Genomic DNA, 25,747 nt, shown 5'->3' on the forward strand with positions numbered 1-25,747 from the left:
ATCATTTGAGCTACAACTAGCAAAAACTTTTCTAATATAGGTTGGACTAAACGGAATCAGGAATATAGTTATTTATTCAATTGCATTTTGAGCAATTTCTGTTTTTTTAATGGGAAGTTTATATAACAAATTTGACAGCATTAACTTTAACTTTTTTAAGTGACTTGATATTGCAGTTTTGACATGTGTTTGTAGTAATTATCATATAGTGAAAATTTGATACTGTAGACAAGGTAGACAGGGAGTCCTGATAGATATGATAAGCAGCATTTTTTAAAGCAAGAGGGAACCTGTTGTACCTAAAATATAAACAATCAAAGGGAGCATTAAAACCTCAAGCACTAAATACTTACAAAGCACTCTTTGTGTGATGGGTGTATCTTACCAGTGTCGTCATAGGAGTCAGACTGAAAAGAACTCTGTGACTGGATCTCTGAGTTACTGCCTTTGTTGCTACCTGAGAAACATGTTTCTTCCTCTGCCATGTAAGCCGTTTTAGCTGTGGGGAGAGATCAAGTATTTCAATAACCACATTTCTAAAGAGTCAGAAGCTGCAGTTTAATCTAAGCTGCTTAGTCTTGATAGAACAGGAATACTTTTGCAACAGCATCTAAAGGGCAAATCTGGTGGTTGTGGCTCAGCTTGAGAGTTGGTTATTAAACAACTGAAGAGGATGAAGCCCTGAGAGGCAAGCAAAAAATAATAATTCTTATCCATTTTCCAGATTATCCAGATTATTCATTTTCTTAGTCTGACCACATTAGCTAATCCCTCCCATTATCTTTGGAGTCAATGAGACCCCATTTTATGTTTAACGTCTCCAAATAATGATTGACATAAATGTTTTTGCTTAATATTTAATGACTTTTCTTAATTTAATAGGCACAAATGAAACTTCCTCGGTAAAGAATCTTCATTGCACACCGGAGTTCCGCAGGGTTCTGTGCTTGGACCGATTCGTTTCACTTTATACATGGTTCCATTAGGTAACATTATTAGACAGCAGGTATAAATTTCCATTGCTATGCTAATGATACTCAGCTGTACTTTTCTATGAAACCAGACAAAACTGTCTAAAGAATTCAGACAAAACTGAAGTTGTCGTCTTTGGACCTGAGCGCTTCAGGAAGAAATTTAATTTAGATGGCATTTTATTACAGTGAGGAACCTTGGCGGTATTTTTGACCACTATCTGTCGTTTTACTCACATTGAAAACAGGTTTCTAGGACTGCTTTACTTTACAGTATTGTCATCAGTGAAAGTGGCGCTGTCAGGATGTTATCAACATTAAATGGCAGCACAGTTTAAGTATGAGAAGGATATAGTACTAACAATGGGTTATCTGGTTGTGATTCTGTCAAACCATAAGCTAGTTAACCCATTCTAGAAGGGGAAGTTCATCCAGACTGAGCAGCATCTCACTATGATCGACTTTTGGAATACTGGGATATGACTGTTTGGGTGTGTAAGGTTTTAAATCCAGCAGACTTTCTTTCTTGGCCTCATGGGGGAGAGCCCCACAATTGAGTGCAAAGATTTTTAAGGAGTCTACATATTGCCACGGTATTTGTCACCTGTTTGGGGTAGTATGGAAAGGTCACTGGTTCAAACAAGCAGATGTATCACCGGTGCAACACGGTGAGCGAATGGTAAAATTGTTAGAAGCCACGATGAAATCTAAAGCAGGCAGTTGTGCCCTATGCATTTGACCTTGAAGAAAAGATGACAGCTTTAAGATCTCGCAATGGTGCAAGAGGAGGTTGAGAAGCTGCTTTGGGAGTTAAGATGGGGCAAGTGAGTCCAGGAGGGCCTATAGAGATAGCATAAAGGTATTTTGGTAGTGCTGCAAAGTTTGGTGTTGTTATTGATTCATAAGCTCATGGGATGAGTCATGAGTCTAAAGGTGAACTGATAAGGAAGATTAAAGCATGTACTTTTAAGGCCCCAAATATAAAATATTTAAAGAGAAATATTGGGAAAGGAATATGTTTGTGCTAGCCATTCAGGTTCCTGATGGCCCGATGAAAGAGCTTGTAATAGACAATGTGACCGCTTGTGTACCTCTGGTCAAAGACTGGTTCAGAAGGTGGGTTGAGGCATCCCCTAACAGACACAGTACTGCTGATATCGTGGATAAGTTTTTTTGCAGAAAGGTGATTCCTCATTTTGGCTTTCCCTCTTGTATCAGTTCTGACAATGGAAGAGGACAAGTGGATAAGGATGAATAAGTGTTTGAAATGTGTATTGCAGAAACTGGAAATCAAGCAGAGATTGGGGGTAATGTATCACACAAGCTTGAAAGGCACAGTGGCATGCAAATAATATTGGGAAAAACAAACTGCTGAAAATTTGTGGCATTTCGCTTGAATTAGGTGGGGGTAGATGTTTAACTGCTTGCTTTTATGACTTACATAGGCAGTGCAAGTCACAGATAAAGCTGATGGCACAATAGATTCTAACTGTGCCAATCCCCATTTATAAAACAGTAAAAGGGCCCTTCCTAACGCGCTTCCCAACAATTTGACTGCTTTTGTGAGAAAACTTACAAACATCCATCAAGGCATTTCTGCTAATATTGTCTCATTGCAGGAGAAGAAAAGCCAGGAGGAGAGTGCATCGACTGTGAAACCAGGGGACCTGGTTTACGTGAAAGTCTTTCAACAGAGATCAAACATAGGGGCCCTTGTCAAGTGATCTGTTCAACCAGCAGGTAAAAGGTGCAGGTAAAAGACTCCCCAACCTGGTATCACCTGAGTCACTGTGTGAAGGTGCCCACGAGTGACTTGACAGAAGGTTGAAAGAAGATGGAGGGAGATGGAGAAGATGGTGATATCAGTCCAGAAGCAACACATGATGACTCTTGTGCTGTGGATGATGCTGTTGATGGGGATGGTGAGGTCGAGAGTTTTGCTTTCCCCATCATCAAGTTTCCAGAGGCCATCCCCTCTGTTTTCCAGACTGGTCAACACTAATATTAGTTCAACTTGGCTGGTCGCTGTAACGGATTGATGGAAATGCTGCCAGGACGACTGTTCATCAGTCCACAAGGGTAAGATATCCATTACAAAGATTAAATGTGGTTGCCAGAAATCCAGATTGGTGTTAGAATTACGCCACAAAACTGGTTTCCATGGCCATTTGTTGGGAGAAACCAAGTTACCAAGGATTGCCACCAAGACCCCACATGCAGACCAGGAGGACACAGTTTTAAAGTGTTTAGCTTTTATAATGGCTTCCTTTCTGCCAGTTCAGTAAAACTGCAGTATCTGTGAACTGGATGTAACGTGGACAAAAGGAGGAGATGTAACTATTTCAGATTCATACAGTGATTTAAAGTTAAGACTCTCAAATAAGAACAGAGCTGGGTTGGAGTTTTGTCAGTGGGTAGAGGTGCAGGAGTTAGTAATTAAATGGCAAGAAAGGTTTGGGTGTTCATCTGATGTGTGTCTTCCTGAGGTCAGCAAAAAGGGGAAAAGAAAAAGGAACACTCCCAGGATATGCAAATTGAGGTGAGTGGAGGTTGGAATGCAAAACGGTAAGGGTTTCCAGTGGGAGTGAATGCAGAATGAAGAACAGCAGAGTAAGGAGCATTATGTGGTATTTACTATATGCTTCAATAAACTATCTGCGAGATGGCACGGTAAATGAGAAGGTGTGTGTTAGGTATTTGGCTTACATATAGCCTTTTCCTTCAAGCTCAGGAATACATCCTTTAATACAATCCTCTACCAGAGGCCTGGGAGCCTGAGGTTTCTACATAGTATCTTAGCAGTTCATATAACTGCGCTCTTCTGGACAGAGATCTCAGTTGTTATTCATGATTCATGGGATCTGCTGGAGCCACTCTCGTAGATTGGGGGTAAAGGCCCCAAGTGCTCCGATTACGACTGGTACCACTACTTCAATTCCCACATCTTTTCAGCTTCCATATTCAGCCCTTAGTATTTTTCAAGCTTCTTGTGTTCCTTCTTCTTGATGTTGCTGTCACATGAAATTGCTACATCTAGCACTAATGCTTTCTTCTGTAGTTTGTCAACCACCACAATGTCAGATTGGTCAGTCGTCACTTGCCTATCTTAATATGGACGTCCCACAGGATTTTAGCGCTGTCATGCTGCATGACCTTTGAAGGTGTCTCCAATTTTGACTTTGGGACTTCCAATTCATACTCGGCACAGATGTTCCTGTACACTATTCCTGCCACTTGGTTATGGCATTGCATGTATGCTGTACCTGCCTGCATCTCACACCCCGCTACTATGTGCTGGACAGTCTCAGAAGCCTCTTTGCAAAGCCTACACCTAGGGTCCTGTCTGATGTGGTAGACCCCGGCCTCTGTTGGTCTTGTGCTTAGGGCCTGTTCTTGAGCTGCCATTATTAGTGCCTTTGTGCTGTCTTTCAGAGCAGCTTTTTCTAGCCACTGACAGGACTTCTCATTATCAGCCACTTTTTGAATCGGTTGGTGGTACATATTGCGCAGAGGCTTATCTTATCATAATAGTTCCTCCTCTTCCTCCTCGCTTCCCCTGGGTTTCAGCAGCCTGAGACACTCATTTAATAGATCATCACTGGGGGTCATCTTCCTGATGTTTTTCTGAATCTTTGTTATTTCCTGCTGGACTGAGGTGACTCTGATGCTCCGGCCTCCCTACTTCCTCTGTGAAGTGTACAATCTCAAGGTGCTGGACATGGGGTGAAACACTCATTGTAAGCTTTCTTGTCTTCACATCCGTGGCTTCACATCAGTGGCTTCCATCTCCTCCTTTGGCCAGGTTATTATGCCAGCTGAGTATTTGATGACTAACAGGGCATAGGTGTCGATGGCTCAGACTTAGATTTTCCCATTAAGTTGACTCTTCAGGACCTACCTTACTCTTTCAGGTACTTGGTTGTGGTTGACTTCTCTGTGGTCTCCTCATGGTTGCCATTTGCCTGTGGGATCCAAAGGTATTTGTAGCTGTCCTCAACGTCTGTCATGGTGCCCTCTGGTAGTTCAACCCCTTCAGTCATGATCACCTTGCTTTTTTTAAATATCATTTGGTCGCATTCATCTAGTTTGAATAACATCCCGATGTCCTTGCTGTATAGCCTAGTGAAGTGTATAAGTGAGCCAGTATCTCGCTCAGTCCTAGCATACAGCTTGATGTTGGCCATGTAGAGGAGGTAGCTGATGGTCACTCCACTTCGGAACAGGTATCCATTGCCACTCTTTGTGATTATGTGAATGAGGGGGTTCAGGCCTATGCAGAACAGCAGTGGGGATAGAGCATCTCCTTGGTAGATATCACACTTGATATTAACTTGTGTAATTGGCTTGGAACTGGTCTCCAGGGTAGTCTTCCACAGTCTTCCTGATGAAGGCTCTTAGTGTCCTGTTGATGTAGTGCTCCAAGAATTGTCTGCCTTTACGGGATGGAGTCATAGGCTTTCTTGTATTCGATCCAGGCGGTGCACAGATTTGTATGTCTGATCTTACAGACGTCTTACTTGAGTGACAATCCTGTCCATCAGTAGCTGGTGTTCAGCTCCTTGGGTGTTACTCCCAATTTCCCTCTGGCCATGTGCCTATTCATGTTAACCGCTATGATGCCTAACAGAAGTTTTCATGTTGTGAAGAGGCAGGTTATTGGCCAATAGTTGGATGGAACTGCCCCCTTCTGGGGATCTTTCATGATTAGGACTGTCCTACCTTGGGTTAACTAGTCTGGGTGGGTCCCATTCATCATTAGCAGATGGTTAATTTGTGCTAGGTATTCATGGAGTCCTGTTAGTTTATTTAGCAAGTAGGTGTGCATCATGACAGGACCTGGTGCAGTCCAGCTTTTCATAATTATGACTATTTCTTGACTATTTGCCACTGTGATGGTTACTGGTTCCCATTCTGGGAGATTGCTGTGGATCCACAGATCCACAAGCCATGGAGCATTGGTGTTATGTGGTGTTTCTCTCTCTAGGATCACTGCTGTGGTGTACATCAGCTTATTGGTTTCTGTGATGGTCCCAGTAGGTATAGTATGTAGTGCTGCATTCACATCTTCTAGGACACCTTCAGAGGATACTTTGTCTCTTACTCATGGCAAAGGGCCACACAGGCTCCAAGTATCTAAGTTATTCATTATTTTCCATCTCAGGTCAGCTGTGGCTATCAGGGCTTTCGAATGGGGCTTGGTACCCACTTTCAGGTAAAGATGATGATGATGTGTCCTATCTCTGTTTTGTACACATATTCTCTTTTATTTCTATTCTTTTTATTTTATTCTTTATATTTCCCAGTGCTGTGCGTTGTTCTTCACTCTTTTCCTGCTGTCACATTTGGAATTTCCTATTGTGGGACGAATAGAGGTGCATCTTATCTTATCTTATCTAAGATATCTAATTATCTTACGTTTAGTATATATATACTATATATTTTAGTTAGTTTAGGTTTAGTGTTGCATTCTTTATTAGTGTTATTTCATGTATTAAGACAAGAATATCTTCATTTTTTATTCTTAAATAACTTAAAAAATTTTAATCACTTTCTTGTGTCAAGGCAAAGAAACCATAATCTACTTTACCACACTCATGTTGGCTCAGTGCCATAATCTTATAGACCAAAGTGTGGTCTGACAATGGTCATTCTGTCATTTGTTTACTTGAGTCATCATACTGTATGTATGGTAGCATATGAATGAATTTGAGTGAATATGAGTGCATTTGAAAATTGACACAAAGAAGATTAATTTTTGTCATCTGTTTTTTCATTGTTGTCAGACAAGAAATTATACAAGAATAATTATACAAACAATACTAAGTCTATCCTAGAACTTTTTTTTTCTCATTACATCCAATATATTAATTTGTTATCACACATATGGTATTTAGAAGGAATACAGAAACAAATGACCGCTTGCCAGATCACATTTTGGTCCATATGAACTTCCCTCACAGTGACTCATGGCCAGTTATCTTAGAACTGTTTCTGGTTACAGAAATGAGGAAAACCACATCATACATTCATAATTATCGAAGTCTATGCAAAACCCAACGGCAGTGACAATTACAATACGACTAAGCTAATGACTTTCATGAAAATTGTGTTTTCCCATGAACCTTTAAACTCACCACCATGAAACATGGTCAAAGCCACCTCCCCTGCTGTTCCTTAAATACATTCCACAACAGAATTGTTACATGACATGCTGACACACAGCGTATGTGACAAATCATTTTGATTCTATTTAGATCATGGTGCAAAGTGTCCTTGGATTGTACACTTAAGTCTGCCAAAAATCATTCAGTGGTTAAGTGAGACTTTCTCTTGGGGCAGAAACAAAAATGAGTCTCACTTCTTTTTTTCTTTTTTTTGCTTGCCTTTAAGGGCTCTTAAAATCAGCAGGAAAAGTTAATTTGGTCAAACTTAGGAAATTGATTACCAGGATATTTTTTTCTTCTCTCTCAGAGCTTCCATGATTAACAAATGGCATTTAAAGTGATAATTCTATAACTAAAATATATGATAAGCCAAGCTGTTTAAAGCTGCCAAATAGCTAGTAACATTCTTCTATTGATAATACTTAATTTGCTTCACACATTGTGTGTTAAAAAAGAAAAATGAAAAATAGAAATTATGTTGATATTTGCTTTGACAGCTGTTTCATAAATTACAAAATAAAGGACAAAAAACTTGTAGATGTATTGATGTACTGATCAGATGCACTGAAAAAAATTATATAGTCCATCATTACCCTACTTCAACTGAAATCTCTCGCTTTTAACAGGTAGTATAAAACACTCACATATACACACACACACACACAAACACACACACACACTTACCCTCATCGCTGGCCAGAGGGCTCTTGCATATGGAGTCACAATCTGAGCAATCTGGTGGCAGGTTGGGGGCCACACTGTACACCACTAGACCTCTACTGGCTGCTCCAGAGAGGATTTTTTGTGACTCGGGATGGAAGGTGCTCATCTCAATAGGTTCCATGATGCACTCATCTGACATCATCTCTAGTTTGGACAGTGAGTGTCTTTGGAAACAAGGTGCATATGCCATGGGTCTCACAGGGAGTTGTGGAGGTTCCATTACCTTAGTCCCTACTATGATGGTGGGGTCTGAGTAAAGATTTAGTTTTTCTCCTGGTGTGCAATGTAGAGTCTTAAATTGAATGCAATTGGCCTTGTTGAGAAGCGAGGCTGTGGCTGGGTCCTGAACCAGAGACACACTACTCCGTGAATAGTTCTTCTGGAAAACTTTCTTCCGGAAACCAATGAAGAGGAAGATGAGGATAATGATAACAAAGAGCACCACAGAGATGCCAAGCAGCTCCTCTTTACCAACCACAACGTGACCAGATTGCATGTCTGGTACGACTACAGGCCGCAGGCTGCAGCGCTGACCCACATACCCTGGCGTGCAGTTACAGTAGAAAGAGCCAGGAGTGTTGATGCAGATCCCTCCGTTCTCACACTCGCCCTCAGGATTGCTTCGGTCACACTCATTAACATCTTCCTCACAACTGCAGGATGGAGAGATGAAGAAAAGAGGGGAAGAGATAAGTGTTACATCTTGTTATATGATCTGTCATCTACTGGTTCCAACATGGATTGAAACCCAGAGATTGAAAGAAGAAAGTAAAACAGTGACAGTATATAAAGTGGTCTGAAATTATTATTGTTTTTATTTTACACTATTTTACAAATAAATCAAAGAGTCTTTGTCTTTCTGGTCTTCACCTAACTAGACAGCTGCTCATCTGATCCTACTAAAATGAAGTGAGAAGACAGAGGACATTCAGATGAGGATGTTGTCATTCTGGAGCCTTTAGTGGTGTTAGGGATATCGTTAGAACTACCTTAGTAAATAAATAATGACTTTCACCACTAACACACAACGATAACAAAGCACCCTTTCACTTGGAAAATAATAGAATTTATTAAAGTTTATTAAACATTTTAAAAAATATTTTTTATGTGTAGTGGTAATGAAAATTTCATTTTTGTTAATGATATAATCTAGATAGGTGAATTCTACATGTAAAAGTATTTTTGATCAATCAAAAATAAATCAAAGAAGTTTGCATTACTGCAATGAGAATAAAACCAATTACAGAAATGAATTAAACACAAAATGTATTGACTTACAGTAAATGTAAAGACAGATGCAACAAAAACAAGACATGTTATTCAAGCAGTCTATATATTACCCAGCACCACTCCAAATACAGTCTGTGATGACATAAGCTAGATTGCTGCTGAGATAGAAACACAGCCCAGTGCATTCAAGATGAATTTGGAAAATTTCAACTACATCTTGCCTCAGCTACATCTCTCTCTGCAACACTTGCAAACAGTTTGTGAACTACTCCACCAGAAAAGAAAAATGAAAAGTAGAATTTATTCAATGCTAATGTAAAAGACACATACAGCTCCTCTGCTCAATCTCCATTATGAAAATCAGCTCACTTCCATCTTTACACCTATTATGCAGTGCCAACTTGTGACTATACAGACTAGTAGAAGAAGATCTGTGGGGATGCTTTGAGGCCACAGATTGGAATGCATTCTGTGAGACACATGGAGAAGATATTGGTGCCATGACTCAGTGTGTGACAGGCTACATTGACTTCTGTGTGGAGAGAGTTTATTTCTCAGTAATAAACCTTGGATAACCAGTGACCTAAAAAAGGTGCTGAACATGAGTAAGAAAGCCTGCAAGACAGTGAGGTATTAAGGAATGTTCAAAAACGGCTGAAAAATAAGGTAACAGAGAGTAAGTAGGAGAACAGTGTGATCGGTGTGTAGTTGAAAAAGATCACAGGTTTTAAAGGGGAAGGGGCAACCAACTGGACAAAGCCAATGAGGTGCATATATTTTTCAGTGGTTCACTTCAGGGCAATACTCTTATTTACCGCCAGCCTCCATCTATTCAGACTTCAAACCCTAAGCCCAAACACAACAGTAAACTTTGTACTACACACAGCATATAATTGAACTTCTACCTACCAAAAAAAAAACACAATTGGAGTCCCACTTCCAAATTTTCCATTGACTTGCTCAGAAGCCAGTCAGTGGGTGTAGTTTTCTCTAATAAACAGCTCCTTTACACAAGGAAACCTTCAGATGAATTTTCAACGACCTAACTACAGATTTCTGTCTGAAAATAAGAGGTAAATACGTACGATACTCACGTTTTGAAGCTGTGTTAAACTTCCAAAACATGATGTTTGAAAAACACTGCTCCAAAGTGTGGTTCAAAATACATGCATCAAGTGTCCAAGGCTGAATGAAGGTTAAGTTTGTTTTATCACTTTTTCAAAAGATGGCTTACCTGCTGATAGTATATTTTGGGAGACACCAGACCTGAGTGATGCTGCATGACCTTTGAAGTCTTGAGATATTAGGTACTAGGAACTTTAGAGAAAACTTATGACATGTCAAGATGGCACCAGCATGTCCTAGAGACAGACATGTTTTGCACATACCTTATAAATAGGAAAACTTATCAATAGGAACTTTTTATCTAGAAAATTTCTGAAGAAATTTTGATGGGTGCCAAGCTGCTGCCCGTCGAGACAGAGAGGCTGTGCTGAGCACATTTGTCTCGTGAGCTGCTGGCATGGACCTGTTATCACACATAAGGCCCGGTTGATGTGTTCAGAATAATGGGAACATGGGAGTGAGTGTGCGCTATCACGCGCATTTGTCTCGTGAGCGGCTGGCATGAACCTATTATAACAGTTTAGCCATGTTAACTGAAGACAGTTATGTAAATTATGTCAAGGTCCTGTGTAAAAATGGCAGTTTGAACACAGCCCTCACTATCAGTATAAAGGAGAAAAGGAGGGCCTCTTTATAATGATAATGTGTGATGTGATGTCTAAGAGACAGAGGCTGTCATGTTATTTTGTATTAGGAGCAGAGATAACACAGGCTGGAAAAAAGCTGTTACAATAGGCAGTTAGAACAGTAAGCAGTTAGCTGTTAGAACAGAGCAGCCATCTTGGGTCTGGCCTCATCATTAGTTGCTGTGGGCAACAGCTGTCCCTGCCAACTGACAAATCTGCACCTCACTTTGTCCCCCTAAAATCGTGGGGTTTTAATTATGAAGCACATTTTTATTCTGCTCCTGTGTGTGGCTTGTTTTTTATGGCAGTTTTAAAATTAGTCTTTCATTGATTTCACGGCTCGGCCTGTTTATAATGGAAAAGTATGGGAGCTGGAGTGTGCCTCTCTGCGCTCAGAGGTGATTTGTGAGAAATCTGTGAGGCCAAGCTCAATGAGAGTGACTGGGTGAAAGAGGACTAAAATACCTATGTTTTGATGTAAAATTTGTCCAGATCAGGCAGATATTTTGGACATGAGAGGCATTTGTTTGAGAATTTTAAAAAAAATCATTTTACAGTGGGAATTAGAGGGTGAGCTGCATGAGATGAAGTCCTCTGGCTACCTAAAAGGTAAACTGCCGTTGCTCATTGAGCCCAAAACTGCCTCTTTAAGGCCTTTTCAATGCATTTCCCATTGGAAATTTTCCCAGTTTTTCCCAATTTTCCGGAATTCCTTTAAAGTAATGAGAAAGAAAAGTAATAGCACACCATTCCCGATCGTCGCGCATGCAGAGATGTGTTTTTTATTCCGGTCGCACCATCGCTGCAGGAGGAGTAGCGAACCGAAATTTAGGGCAGACACGGGAGAATAAGAGTCCAAAAAATTAGTGTGCCCTGCCTTTGGCATTGGCACCCATAATAATTAGCTGATGCCTTCATTCCAAGGTCAAGTGATCCTTTAGTTTACTGGCATGAAAGATCAGCTGTATATCTTCATCTGTACATAATGGCCCAAAAAAGTACCAGTGTATGCCTGAAACTAGTGTGTAATTTGAAATATTTATTTTGAAAGTCTGGGGAAGTTATATGTTAAAAAAAAAGGAAAGACCAGAGAGACCAAGCCCCAAAACAGTACAAAAGTTGTACAGAACAACTCATAATAAAAAAAAACTTAATGCAGAACAATTCAGACATTGTTTCTGAATTTACCATTATTGATAATTTTCATTTAACACAATGCTGCTTTCTATCAATGGCAGAAACTATGTAATTGACCACTTTTGTCACAGTTTAGTCATCCAACCATCAGTAATTTTCCATTGATCCTGCTTCTGCTCCACTCAGCCTGTCAGCCACACACACCTCATCAGTTAACTCCACTCACCTGTGCACACAGCTGCCTCTCATCACATGCTATCAGCCCAGCATATAGTCACCAGCTCCACACTCTATCCTTTGCCAGATTGTTCTTTGCAATGCATGTCTTTCCAGCGTTCTCCTGCCAGCTTTACCGGTACCGACCTCGCCTGTCCCTGATTCCCTGCTTCGTCTGCCTCCTGGTAATTCGACCCAGCCTTCTGTCCCTGACCAAGAACTTTGCCTCTCCTCTCCTGATTCCTGTTTGCCGGTTTCTAAACCGTTTGTCTGTCTGCCAGAGTCTCAGTAAAGCCTTGAACTTTTTACCACTGTCTTCTGACTCCATTGTACTGCAATTGGGTCCATACACCACCCGTTACAGTACAATCTGGCCAGACATGGACCCAGCAGGACCAACCTCACCACAGGATCGGTTTGAGAGGATTGAGCATGCGCTCATGCAACAGCAGCAGAGAATGGAGGAGGCTGATGCATACGCCAGACGAGCTACAGAGGCCAACACCAATGACTTTGCAGCCCTCTCTGCCCAGTTGCAACAGCTGATGTCCACTCGCCCTCCTGCAGTTCCAGTCCCCACACTGGAGACTCCTGCTCCAGCTCTGCCACAGCCCAGAATGATCTCCGAGCCCAGAGTGGGAACCCCTGAGCGATATGATGGAAACCCTGAACTCTGCGGTTCATTCCTGACCTCCTGCTCCTCACTCTTCGGCCTGCAGCCATACACGTTCGCCACCGAGGAGGCCAGGGTGGCATACGTAATCAGCAACCTGACCGGCAGAGCCCTCCTCTGGGGAACAGCAGAGTGGGAGAGGCGGACTTCCGCTTGTGCATCATTCCAGGCCTTCTCTGAAGAACTACGCAAGGTGTTCGGGTTGGGTGCTTCCGGACCTGATGCCGCCTGTGATCTGCTCTCCCTGCGCCAAGGGAACCAGTCAGTGGCTGACTTCTCCATCGACTTCCGGACCAGGGCCCGTCGAAGCGACTGGAACACTGCGGCTCTGCGCGATGCTTTTCTGCATGGTTTGGCAGACTACATCAAGGATGAACTGGTTTCCTATCCTCTACCTTCCACACTGGACAGTCTCATTGAACTTACTGTTCGGCTGGACCTCCGCATACAGGCCCGGAGAAGGGAGAGGAGACAGAACACTCCTGGTCGTCTCAACCCAGCCCGCTGGCCAGGTTACTCATCTGCTTCCAGTTCCTCTTTACCCGTTATGGATAATGGTGTAGAGTCTGAGCCCATGCAGGTGGGCCGCACCAAGCTTACATCCGAAGAGCGAGAGCGCCGCCGTAAGGGGAATCTGTTATGTGTATGTACTGTGGACAAACTGGACATTTTATCTCCAGCTGCCCGTTAAAAGACAGGGCTTCACCAGTGAGTGAGGTCCTGGTGAGTCACACGGCAGCAAAGTCTTCCTCCTCAAGCTTGCGCCCGCTCTTCCAAGTCAAGCTCCTCCTTCCTGGTGGTGCACACACCCTGCCCACTTTCATAGACTCTGGTGCAGATGCCAACATTATGGCCGAGAGCTTAGCCATACAACTCGGACTTAAGAAGATTCCACTTGACACCCTAATTCCTGCGAAAGCCCTTGATGGCCATCTTCTGGAGACTGTCACTCACCAGACTTCTCCTGTCCACATGCTACTTTCCGGTAACCACCATGAGACCATCCAGTTTCACCTCCTGTCATCTTCCAACATTCCACTGATCTTAGGCTACCCTTGGCTACGTCAACACAGCCCCCACATCGACTGGGCCACAGGGGGCATCCTCGGTTGGAAGAACTCCTGCCACCAGGTCTGCCTTAAAGAGGCCTCTGTACCCCAGCAGACAACGCACTCCAGTTCCTGCCCTGACTTGTCCAGAGTTCCTGCCGAGTACCATGACTTTCGTGAGGTGTTCAGTAAGACTAAGGTGACTTCATTGCCCCCTCATCGGCCTTATGACTGTTCCATTGACCTGATGCCTGGCACTTCACCTCCCAAGGGGCGTCTGTACTCCCTGTCTGGTCCTGAATGGGAGTTCATGGAGTCTTACATCAATGACTCCCTGGCTGCCGGTATTATCCGACCCTCGTCGTCTCCTGCTGGGGCAGGATTCTTCTTTGTAGAGAAGAAGGACAAGACCCTGCGCCCCTGCATTGATTACAGGGGACTTAATGACATTACTATAAAGAACCAGTACCCTCTTCCCCTCATCTCCTCAGCCTTTGAGTTACTTCAAGGAGCCATAATCTTCACCAAGCTCGACCTCCGTAACGCCTACCACCTTGTCCGCATCCGAGAGGGGGATGAATGGAAGACTGCTTTTAACACGCCCACCGGACATTATGAATATTTGGTGATGCCATTCGGCCTCACCAATGCCCCGGCAGTTTTCCAGGCCTTGGTTAACGACCTCCTCAAAGACATGATCGACAAATATGTTTTCGTCTATTTGGACGACATCCTCATTTTTTCTAAGTCCCGCCAAGAACATATCCACCATGTCCAGACGGTCCTCCAACGCTTGCTGGAGAACTCCCTTTTCATGAAGGCCGAAAAGTGTGAGTTTCACTCACAGACTGTGTCATTCCTGGGTTACATTGGGACTCAGGGTCACCTGGAGATGGATCCTGCCAAAGTGGACGCAGTTAGGTGCTGGCCAGTCCCTGAAACCCGTAAGAAGCTGCAGCAATTCCTGGGCTTTGCCAATTTTTACAGGCGCTTCATCTGGAACTATAGCTCCATCGCTGCCCCTCTCACAGCCCTGACATCCTCCAAGACTTCCTTCCGATGGTCCCATTCTGCAGATACAGCCTTTCAGACCCTGAGGGACCGCTTCAGTTCTGCACCCATCCTCCAAGTTCCTGATGCCGAACAGCAGTTCATCGTAGAGGTGGATGCATCGGACATGGGTGTAGGGGCTGTGCTGTCCCAGCGAGCAGCCAGTGACCAGAAGATCCACCCATGTGCTTTTTTTCTCTCGGCGTCTTTCCCCAGCCGAGAGAAATTATGACATTGGTAACCGAGAACTCCTCGCTGTTAAACTGGCCCTGGAGGAGTGGCGGCACTGGCTGGAGGGAACCAAGCAGCCCTTCCTGGTTTGGACGGACCACAAGAACCTGGAGTACATTCAAACCACAAAGACACTCAATTTTCGACAGGCACGATGGGCCCTCTTCTTCATTAGGTTCAATTTAACCGTCTCCTACAGATCTGGCTCCCCCAACGTCAAACCTTACGCTCTGTCACGTCAGTTCCAGAGGGAGGATGATGGCACCAGTGCTCCTGACACCATCCTTTCGTCCCTGTGTGTTGTGGCATCCCTGACTTGGGAAATTGAGGAGAAAGTGAGAGCTGCCACAGAGGGTCAGCCTGGTCCAAGTGCCTGCCCTACTGGTTGTATATTCGTGCCTGCAGCTCTGAGGTCGGATGTACTCCAGTGGGCCCATGGTTCTAAGTTGACCTGCCATCCTGGGATCCAGAGAACCCGGGAGGTCCTTCTACAACGTTTGGTGGGCCACGTTACAGGAGGACACCCGGGAGTATGTCAAAGCCTGCCAGACCTGCAATCAGAATAAAACATCGCGTCAAGCACCATCCGGCCTCCTGCAGCCTCTCCCAGTGCCACATCGCCCCTGGTCCCACATTTCAGTGGACTTTGTGACAGGCCTGCCACCATCAAATGAGAAGATGGCTATTCTTACCATTGTGGACCGCTTCTCTAAGATGGCACACTTTGTGTGTTTGCCTAAGCTCCCGTCAGCTAAAGAGACAGCCCAGCTACTCCTCAACCACGTCTTTCGCCTTCATGGGATTCCTGTTGATGTGGTCTCGGACAGAGGGCCCCAGTTGTCATCAGTGTTCTGGCGGGAGTTCTGCAGCCTCTTGGGAGCCACGGCCAGTTTGTCATCCGGGTACCACCCGCAATCTAATGGCCAGACTGAGAGGAAGAACCAAAAAATGGAGACGGCCCTCCGGTGTATGGTGTCACAGAACCCATCCTCTTGGTCCCAGCATCTGTTGTGGGTGGAATATGCCCACAACACCCTTACCAGCTCCGCCACCGGTTTTTCTCCTTTCCAGTGTGCCTACGGTTACCAGCCTCCTCTCTTCCCAGCCCTGAAAGGGGAGGCCTCTTGCCCTTCAGTTCAAGCCTTCATCCGTCGCTGTCGTCGGACCTGGAGCCATGCTAGGGCCTCCCTCCTGAAGGCGGCAGACCGATACTCCTCAGCAGCCAACCGTCATAGCTCTCAAGCTCCACAATATCAGGTGGGCCAGAAGGTTTGGCTCTCCACCCGTGACCTTCCTCTGCGTGTGGAATCCAACAAGCTGGCTCCCAAGTTTGTTGGGCCCTTCACTCTCGAGAAGGTCATCAATCCTGTGGCAGTCTGGCTCAAACTCCCTCGGTCTATGCGGGTGCACCCGACATTCCATGTGTCCAAGGTCAAGCCGGTCAACGAGAGCCCACTGGTGCCTGCTGCTCCACCCACCCCCCCCCCCCTCGCCTCATTGAAGGGGGACTCACATATGCAGTGCACCGCATCATTCGTCTCGCCGACGTGGAAGGGGCTGCCACTACCTCGTCGACTGGGAGGGCTACGGTCCGGAGGAAAGATCCTGGGTTCCTGCTCAACACATTGTGGACCGGGGTCTCATCCAAGTCTTTCACCAGCAACATCCGGACCAGCCCTCCCCCAGCAACATCGGCAAGTGTCACAGTTTAGTCATCCAACCATCAGTAATTTTCCATTGATCCTGCTTCTGCCCCACTCAGCCTGTTAGTAACACACACCTCATCAGTTCACTCCACTCACCTGTGCACACAGCTGCCTCTCATCACATGCAATCAGCCCAGCATATAGTCACCAGCTCCACACTCTATCCTTTGCCAGATTGTTCTTTGCCATGCATGTCTTTCCAGCGTTCTCCTGCCAGCTTTACCGGTACAGACCTCGCCTGTCCCTGATTTCCTGCTTCGTCTGCCTCCTGGTAATTTGACCCAGCCTTCTGTCCCTGACCAAGAACTTTGCCTCTCCTCTCCTGATTCCTGTTTGCCGGTTTCTAAACCGTTTGCTTGTCTGCCAGAGTCTCAGTAAAGCCTTGAACCTTTTACCACTGTCTTCTGACTCTTTTGTACTGCAATTGGGTCCATACACCACCCGTTACAACTTTTAACGCTGCTGTGATAGTACCATGTTTTTTCTTAAACCTTGTTAACCTAGGTAATCGTTTAGTTGATCATTAATCAGATTAAAATCTTCGACAAAACAGCCAGTTTGGAAATTGGCCTATAGTTATTTAGATCAGTAGTCTCCCCCTTTAAAAGAGGAAATACAAATGCAGATTTCCAAATTGTTGGAATTTCATTATTTAGTTAAATGAAATTGAAAATGTAAGTGAGGGGTTCTGCTATGAAGTCAGCAGCAACTTTCAAAACATATGGATAAATAAGATCTGGGCCATGTCCTTTTCTGTTGTCTACGAGTTTGAGTACTTTATGTACTTTGCTAACCATCTTGGGCTGAAAGGTGAATGTACACTGGCTGGATGTAGCAGGAACTTGGTTGTGTTGTACAGTTGTAGGGAAAGAGGAATTTATTGAAGAACTAGAGTGCATGAAGGGGTCATTGAAACAATTTAGTCATAATTATGTCATGTTTATCTACAACAATAGATGATTGATTTCCAATATAACTGAGCAAGAACTGTGATTTATCACACATTTAGAGGGATTTGATGGCTTTCTAAAATCATTTGGGGTCATTTAGGCTATCCGAAGTGATTCAGAAATAATATTAGGATTTGGCCTTTTTTATGAACATTTGTTTCTTAACTTTTTTGAAGGTGAGTCATTCATCACGGAGAGCCATTGATCATGCTTCCACCCATGCCACATTGCCTTAATTAATGATTGATTTTCAGAGTTGAACCAAGGATTACCCCTCCCTCTGACCTTGAATCTTCAAAGAGGGGCGTTTTTATTTATAATGCTGGTAAATCTGTCATAAATATGACCAAGCTGCTTCAACATCTTGAATTAATTATATTCTCCCAATTACATTGATTTATATATAACATTTTATAAAATGATAAACCTTGCACATTACAATGTTAATAATCCCTCTTTATGAGGGATTAATACCATTTTCTTTCTTTCTAACAGCAGCCACAGTGCAATGATCACTTAGGTCATTATAAAAAACAGTAGTAGCTCTATATTTATGTGAAACATTTGTTAAAATCAAGTCAATTAAAGACTTTCATTGACATTTAGTATAGTATTTGGACAAGTGGGGGAAACAATTATTTGAGTAAGATTGAAGTGAGCCAATCCTAATTTAAGCCTCCCACAAAAAATGATTACACTAATCAAGATTAAGTGAGAGTTCTTTTAAAGTTTGTAATGCTCTGGGGGTGTCACATTTTGAGTTATGTTTTTACTTGATTTCAGGTTTCTTGGTTATTTTCTGGTCATGTTTTTTTCCCCTGTCACTTAGTTTCACTCAAGTCAGCTGTTTTCTGTTCACAGCTGCACACCATCACCAATCACCTCCCCACAGTATGTAGTTTCCAGGTTTTCCTCAGTCATTGCAGAATCCTCACCTTACCTCTCATGCTCAAGCCACGTTGCTCACAGTTTTGTCAGGTCAGGTTTTTGCATCATAGTTTCACAGTCCCGTTTATTCATAGTCATGTTTCATCAGGCATAGTCTTGTCTTGTTTTGTTTTGTGTCACAGTTTTGGAGTTTTTGGTATCCGGCTCAGCCGCGTTTTTTGTTCAAGTTTACTTTGAAGTTCTGCATCTGGGTCCTCCCTTCACACCACGTCACTGACAGAAGGATTCTGCCAGAATGGACCCAGCAGACCTACAGGCTCTCCAGCGCCGTCTCGCGACCTTGTCCGACTGCTTGTCCGACTGCAAGGGAGCCGACTCATGGGACAGGCTGAGGGTCTCTGGCGGCGTCCTGGACATTTTCCAGTTGGGGCTGGTTCCGGAGATCCCCGCACTCAGGGAGATCTGGGAAGCGGTGAGAAAGGTCCACTATGCGGCTATGGTGGACATTTTCCGCGCGGACTTGGCCGAGGTATCGGCCGTGCTCCACTATACCCTAATTTCTCCTTTTGCCTCCCCAGTGTCGTCGTCTCTTGTGCTGCCGCCGTGCCCTGGCCTGCCGCCTTGCCAGTCCTTGCTCTGGCGTTTAGAGACCCTACCACCCTTAACACCCACCCACCAACCCTGACTTGGGAATGTCTGGGAGCCATTCCTCGAGGGGGGTGGGTGCTGGGTTTGCCCGGGCGGGCTCGCTGCTGCCTTTCCCTCTGCCTTCGCCAGTGGGAGCCTGAGCAGGTTCGCCGCTGCCTTCGCCAGTGGGCTTGTTTTTGCTTCAAAGTTTACTTTGAAGTTCTGCATCTGGGTCCTCCCTTCACACCAACGTCCTTGACAGGGGGTAACATAGGGTGGCCTGTAACATCCTACAATAATTATACAGAGACCTGAAGCAATTTGTACTTTCAGCACTAAGAAGTCTAGCTGTTTAGGGAGATATATTGATTGGATCACATGGACCCCTAAGGAAGAATTAATGTATATAGCAACCTCAGCTTTTGTCGCTTCTCTATCGCAACAATATGCATTGAAACCATTGAGGTAGATATCATTATCAGGCACAGACTTATTAAGACAAGACTCAAGAAAAAACCGCAGTATCGACTATAGTTGAACGAAACCCATGTATTCATTAAATCCTTTTTGGGCATCAAACTACAGATTAGATGGATTATTTTAAGACCAGACTGATTTAAAATATAATGGTGTTTGAACTTCGGGGTCAGGGTTTGGCTGCACATTTCCAGATATCAACAATGACAAGAGGATCAGCCATCTCTGTTTCACAATAGTTTTTTGGAAGAATACTTCTTGGAGAATAAGTCATGTTCAAAAAGAGAATTTTCATTGATATAAAAAATAACTATTTAATATGAAAAGATACAAAAGATTATCAATTTTAAATATGAAGACCTGTTAATGCAGTTTTGCTGAGGGTTTGTCTTCTGAAGGTAGATTGAACGTGAACATAACTACCGTCAAGCAGAACATTCTCAATTGACAATGAATAAACATTAGCCTTGTTTGAGAATTTGATGGTAGTAGGATAACTGTTCCTGCGGTCAGTGAAGAAAATCAGAACAGGACAGGAAGTACCCTTTCATTTAATTCGACCTCACCAGTTAGCAGTAGTAATTGAGAGCAGCACTTTAGCTCAATAGAGACCAGTAATGGAGGGCGAAGCTGGAGCTATTGAAGGTGGTCATAGCAGTGGAAGCAAAGGCTGGAGGTGCTAACAGAGGAAACCGAGGCTGGAGCTGCTACTGGTGTTGCTAGCAATGGATGCTGAAGCTAATACTGGTGGTGGTGCTACCATTGCAGGCCTAGGCTGGAACTACTGTGGATATCAGCAGTGGAGGCTATGGCTGGAACTGCTGGTGGTGGTGCTAGCAATGGATGCTGAAGCTAGGGCTGGTGGTGGTGCTACCAATGCAGGTTTAGGCTGGAACTACTGGAGGTACCAGCAGTGGAGGCTGAGACTGGAGATGCTGTTGGGGGTGCTGGCAATGGAGGACAGAACCAGAGTTGCTGGTGATGCTCACAATGAAAGGCAAGGCTGGAACTGCTGGTGGTGCTAGCAGAGAAGGCTAAAGCCAAAGCTATCGGTGAGGTTAGCAGTGCAGACCAAGGCTGGAGCTGCTGGTGGCACTAAAGCTAGCAGTGAACTAATTGTTCATCACACAGCTTGATATTCTGACCACACCATACTTTAATATCCATAAAAATGCAGGTTTTAGCTACTAAAACACAGTAGAAGCACACTACAAAGATTCAACACATTAAAAGATTAGTTAAGCTGCTATAGCCTTAGACTGCCTTAGACTACTTTATGTACACGTGACATTATTGTGGTCATTAACTTGTGTTTCCCTGTTCCAACAGGTATCCTTTGAATGGTGTTATGGTGTCCCCCCCCCCTCTTTTCTGTCTTCTCAAACCCCAGCTGGTCGAGGCGGATGGCCACCCTTCCTGAGTCTGGTTCTGCTAGAGGTTTCTTCCTGTTAAAAGAGAGTCGTTCCTTTCCACAGTCACTACAGGCACGCTCAGGACGGGAGATTGGACTGAAGACAAGTTTCGGTGCAATCTGTTGGTTTCCTTGGCTAGGATATTATTTTTTGAATTGGCTCTATATGAATTAATTGGATTATGATGACAATGAATTGAATTCCAATTGGCTTGAATTGGACTATATTATTTAAGTGCCTTGAGATGACAATTGTTGTAATCTGGCGCTATATAAATAAAATTGAATTGAATTGAAGACTGCTAAGTCAGACCTGGATCACGGAAGAAACAAACACAGGGATGTGCATATGGCCTTCTTGGATCCTTATTGATATGAGATGCATTGATACACAGCGTACAGTGCAAACATTTCTTTTTGACAGCGTTTGATGATTATTGAAAAAAAGAACATTTGCAACATTTTCTTTTCTTTTGGATAAAGAAAGTACTTTATTTTCATCACTTTTAATTGAATTTTAAAGCTCCGTAGCTCCATGAATCCTGTCCATTTGTCATGTTTCCTGACTAAAACCAGTCTTCTCCACACTGTCAAATGAGGCTATTGCCATAGTGGTATCTGGCCTCCTGCCTCTGTGTGCATGCTATGGGTATGGTTCTTCTACTCTGTGATAAGTACCCACACATTCTTTTGATTTCCCTCTTTAAGCTGCAGTATATTTTCTTGGTCAACTCTACACTCTTGACTAAATTGTTGTGTCAACAGCTGGTAACCAGACAATTAACCTCTTTCTAAGATTTTGTTCTTGGGGTGGGGGGTGGGGGGCATATCAGAAACCTGACAGTTATAAAATAATTTTTGGGTGGGACAAATGCACCTATCTCCAATATTGGGGGGGGGGGGGCATGTCCCCCCTGGTTCCTACGCCTATGCTTGTAAGAGTAGCACTGTCAAGCAGATCATCAACTTGTATATGAATAATACTTAGGTAGCTCCTCTCTGTTGTATTGGCACATAGCATAAAATAAATGAATAATGCCATTGATCATATAAATTTAGCTTCAGCATTCTCTAATATACACCTACTGCAATGAAATTTCTTGTAAGATGCTGTGTTTTCAGTAATGTAAACTCAATGGTTATACACAAATAGATAAAGGTGGGTTGTAATAACATACTGTTAAGTGCATAATAATGAGATTGAGAAGGTCTTTGTACATGTTAAATTAGCTAAATTAGTCTAATAATGAAATAAAGACAATTATTAGAGTCGTCGTTCTTGATGTCTACATGTATGGTAAAGTCATCCACTACAGTTACTTCGTCTGTTGTTGTTGTTGTTGTTCGTCTGCACTTTCGGTTGGCCTTAAGTATGTTCTGGCAAACCATTTGGTGACTGAGAAAAGGAAAGCAGGGTTTGTCCCAGGTTGTGATTAGCCTGGATGGACACCTGCTGACCCAAACTGAGGATATCATTGGGTGCTGGATGGAGTACTTTGAGAATCTCCTCAATGTGCTCCATTGAGGAGGCAGAATATGAATACTTGGGTTGAGACTCCGCCCAACACCTTGGCAGAGGTGGCTGAAATAGTAAAAAAGCTTCCCGGCCATAACATGCCGGGGGATGACGAAATTCGCCCTGATATGCTGAAGGCTTTAGACATTGTGTGGGTGTGGTGGCTGACATGCCTCTTCAATGTAGGCCTGGGACAACACCCACCAGGGTGGTTTCCATTTTCAAGAAAGGGGACTCTCCCCAGTAGAGTTTATTCTATGGTGTTGGAGAGGAAGCACGAACCTCGGATTCAGGAAGAGCAGTGATTTTCACCCAGGTCATGGAACAGTGGATCAGATCTTTACCCTTCCAGAGTTACTGAGGCAATCATGGGAGTTTGCCCACCCAATCTACATGTGTTTTATGGACTTCTTCAAGGCTTATGACTGTGTCCCGCAAGGGATTCTGTGGAAGTACTATGGGAGCATGGGGTACCAGAGTCTGCAGGCTATTCAGTCTGTGTATAACCAAAGCAAGAGCTGTGTCCATATTCTTGCCACAAGGCTGAACTTGTTTATGAATTTTTGTTATTTTGTTGCCCCTACTGTTTGTGATTTTCATTGACAGGATCTCAAGGTGTAATCAGAGAGAGGAGGGCATTTGGTTTGTGAATATCAAGGTTGCATCTCTGCTTTTTGTGTTTGATGTGGCTTTTTCAAGTCATGACTTTCAGCATGCACTGGAGAGGTTTGCAGCTGAGTGTGAAGCGGACGGGATAAAGGTCAGCTCTTTCAAATCCGAGGCCATGGTTCTCAACTGGAAAAAGGTGGAGTGCTCCCTCCAGGTTGCTGATGAGTCCCTGCCACAGGCAGAGGACTTAAAGGGTCTCGGAATCTTTTTCACGAGTGATGGCAAGTTAAAACGAGAGATGGACAGACAGATTGGGGCTTTGTCAGAAGTAATGAGGGATTGCATCAGTCTGTTGAGGTGAAGAGGGAGCTGAGCCAGAAGTTAAAGTACTCGTCCATCTTTGTTCCAACCCTCACCTATGGTTACCAGATCTGGGTAGTGGCTGAAAGAATGAGGTCACAAATACAAATGGCTGAAATGGGTTTCCATTGTCTGGCTGATCTCAGCTTTGCAGACAGGGTGTGGAACTTGACCATCCGGATTAAGCTTGTAGTAGAGCTGCTGCTCCTCTGCATCAAAAGCTAAGGTGGTTTGGGCATCTGGTTAGGATGCCTCCTGGTAGCATCCCTGGCCCAGACCCAGAACTTGCTGGAGGGATTATATATTCTTTCTGGCCTTGGAATGCCTTGGGATCCCCAGATGGAGCTTCAGAGCATCGTTGGGGAGAGTGATGTCTGGCTTTCCCTATTACCTCAGTGATCTGGTCTCAGATAAGTGGAAGATAATGGATGAACAACTATGGTTTGTTTGGAAAAACTGTCAGAAGAAAGCCTCAACCTCGTAAAAGAAGATGGCAGTATGGCTTGGGTTTTTAAAATTGCATCTGAACAAACCCCAACAGTTCTGGACCAATGTATTTGGGAAAGAAAAGACCAAAGTTGCAATGTTTGGTGAAAACCAAACATGGCATAAAGTGTGGCCAAAGAGTGATCCCAATTACACCAACAATTGTGAAACAGAATAGCTCAAACAGAAAAGAACAAGGTGTTGAAAATGGCCCAGACAAAGTCTAGTCTTACACTCGATTTAAATGTTGTATGGGACCAGAAGAGAGCAATACATAATGGGAGAGAATAGTGGGTCAGAATTCCTCCATATTGATGTGAGAAACTCATATTGACATATAGAGGATATCCATCCATCCATTTTCTATACCGGCTTAATCTAATTTTAGTGTTGCAGGGGCGGGCTGGAGCCTATCCTAGCTGTCATTGGACGAGTGGCAGGGTCAGTCCATCACAGGGCCACACAGAGACAAATGAGACACACAACCACGCTCGTGCTGTCACGATCATACTTGGCTGTAGTGTTTGTCTGGTTTCTGGGTCTTAGGCGGGGTTGACCAGATTTTCCAAGAAGCCCGGGGCAGAGTCTGGTTCAGCTCCTGCACTCTCACCTCCACTCATCATAATTCCTTCATAAAGATCTGCAGGAGCAACCAGTCTTCACCAGATTGTTCTCACTGCTACAGTGGTAATCTGGCTGACTTCTGTGCCTCTTTTAAAGTAAAACCCTACGTGTATTTACCTGGTCCTTCTGTGTTCCCAGTGTCTGTTCCTCCATTGCTTGTTGCACTCTGTATTTCCAAGCTAAAGGATTTGGCTCTCCACTTTGCACTCCGAGACACCTGCCTGCTCACCACCTACCTGTTCACCACCTACCTGCTCGCCCCATTGTTGACTCAGTACCTTCTACACCACAGCCCAGCATCCTCCTCTCCACTCTAGAAACCCACCTGGATTCAGTAAGGAAAAACCCTCACCTTCACCGGGATTAATTACTCTCTCCGATTCACTCTAACCATTTTCCTCTCCTCTCAGAGTCACCTGCTCCCCTGGATCCACTCACCGGCTCACCTGCTCCTCCCTTAAATAATTCTTGTCTTTTACTCAAATCTCTCTGTGTATGTGTCTGCTCTTGGGTCCAATTTGTGCATCAGTTTGTACAGTAACACAGACTCACTCATAGGGACAATTTAGAGTCACCAATTCATACAAAGGACATTTGTATGACATCTTTTTAACATGCTAAATGATTAATACAATTATTAATCCTTTTACATGATTTACATAATTATAATTTAACCCCGATTATTATCCTAATGTCTGTGCACATACTTACTGGTATTATTACATTCTGTGGATTGTTTTTTGAGAGGAGCCAGCACTGCAATGTGGAGATTTGTGGGAGAACCACATTTTTTGGATTACCTATGATCTGTGGCTCATTGGACTAATTTTGTGCAGAACCACTGTGAAGGAGAGTTGAAAATCAAAACTTGCCTTTTTTCAGCTGGTAGTTTTGCAAA

The 25,747-nt window shown here is 43.8% G+C and overlaps 1 protein-coding gene across 2 annotated transcripts in view; it reads right to left on the bottom strand.

Moving 5' to 3' along the window:
* The window catches only part of LOC140314812 (protocadherin Fat 3-like), a 217,785-nt gene that overhangs the window by 13,439 nt on the left and 178,599 nt on the right, over positions 1 to 25,747 (bottom strand). The window contains exons 27-28 of one of the 2 annotated variants that reach the window (XM_072393186.1): positions 7,820 to 8,511; positions 386 to 499 (exon numbers count right to left, since the gene is read on the bottom strand). In XM_072393186.1, the coding sequence (XP_072249287.1) occupies positions 386 to 499; positions 7,820 to 8,511 (806 nt within the window). The remainder of the gene's footprint in view (positions 1 to 385; positions 500 to 7,819; positions 8,512 to 25,747) is intronic. The other variant, XM_072393187.1, reaches the window with a different exon arrangement.

Source organism: Leuresthes tenuis, unplaced genomic scaffold (assembly GCF_036924035.1).
Source record: "Leuresthes tenuis unplaced genomic scaffold, fLeuTen1.0.hap1 SCAF_9, whole genome shotgun sequence".
NCBI classification, from domain to species: Eukaryota; Metazoa; Chordata; class Actinopteri; order Atheriniformes; family Atherinopsidae; genus Leuresthes; species Leuresthes tenuis.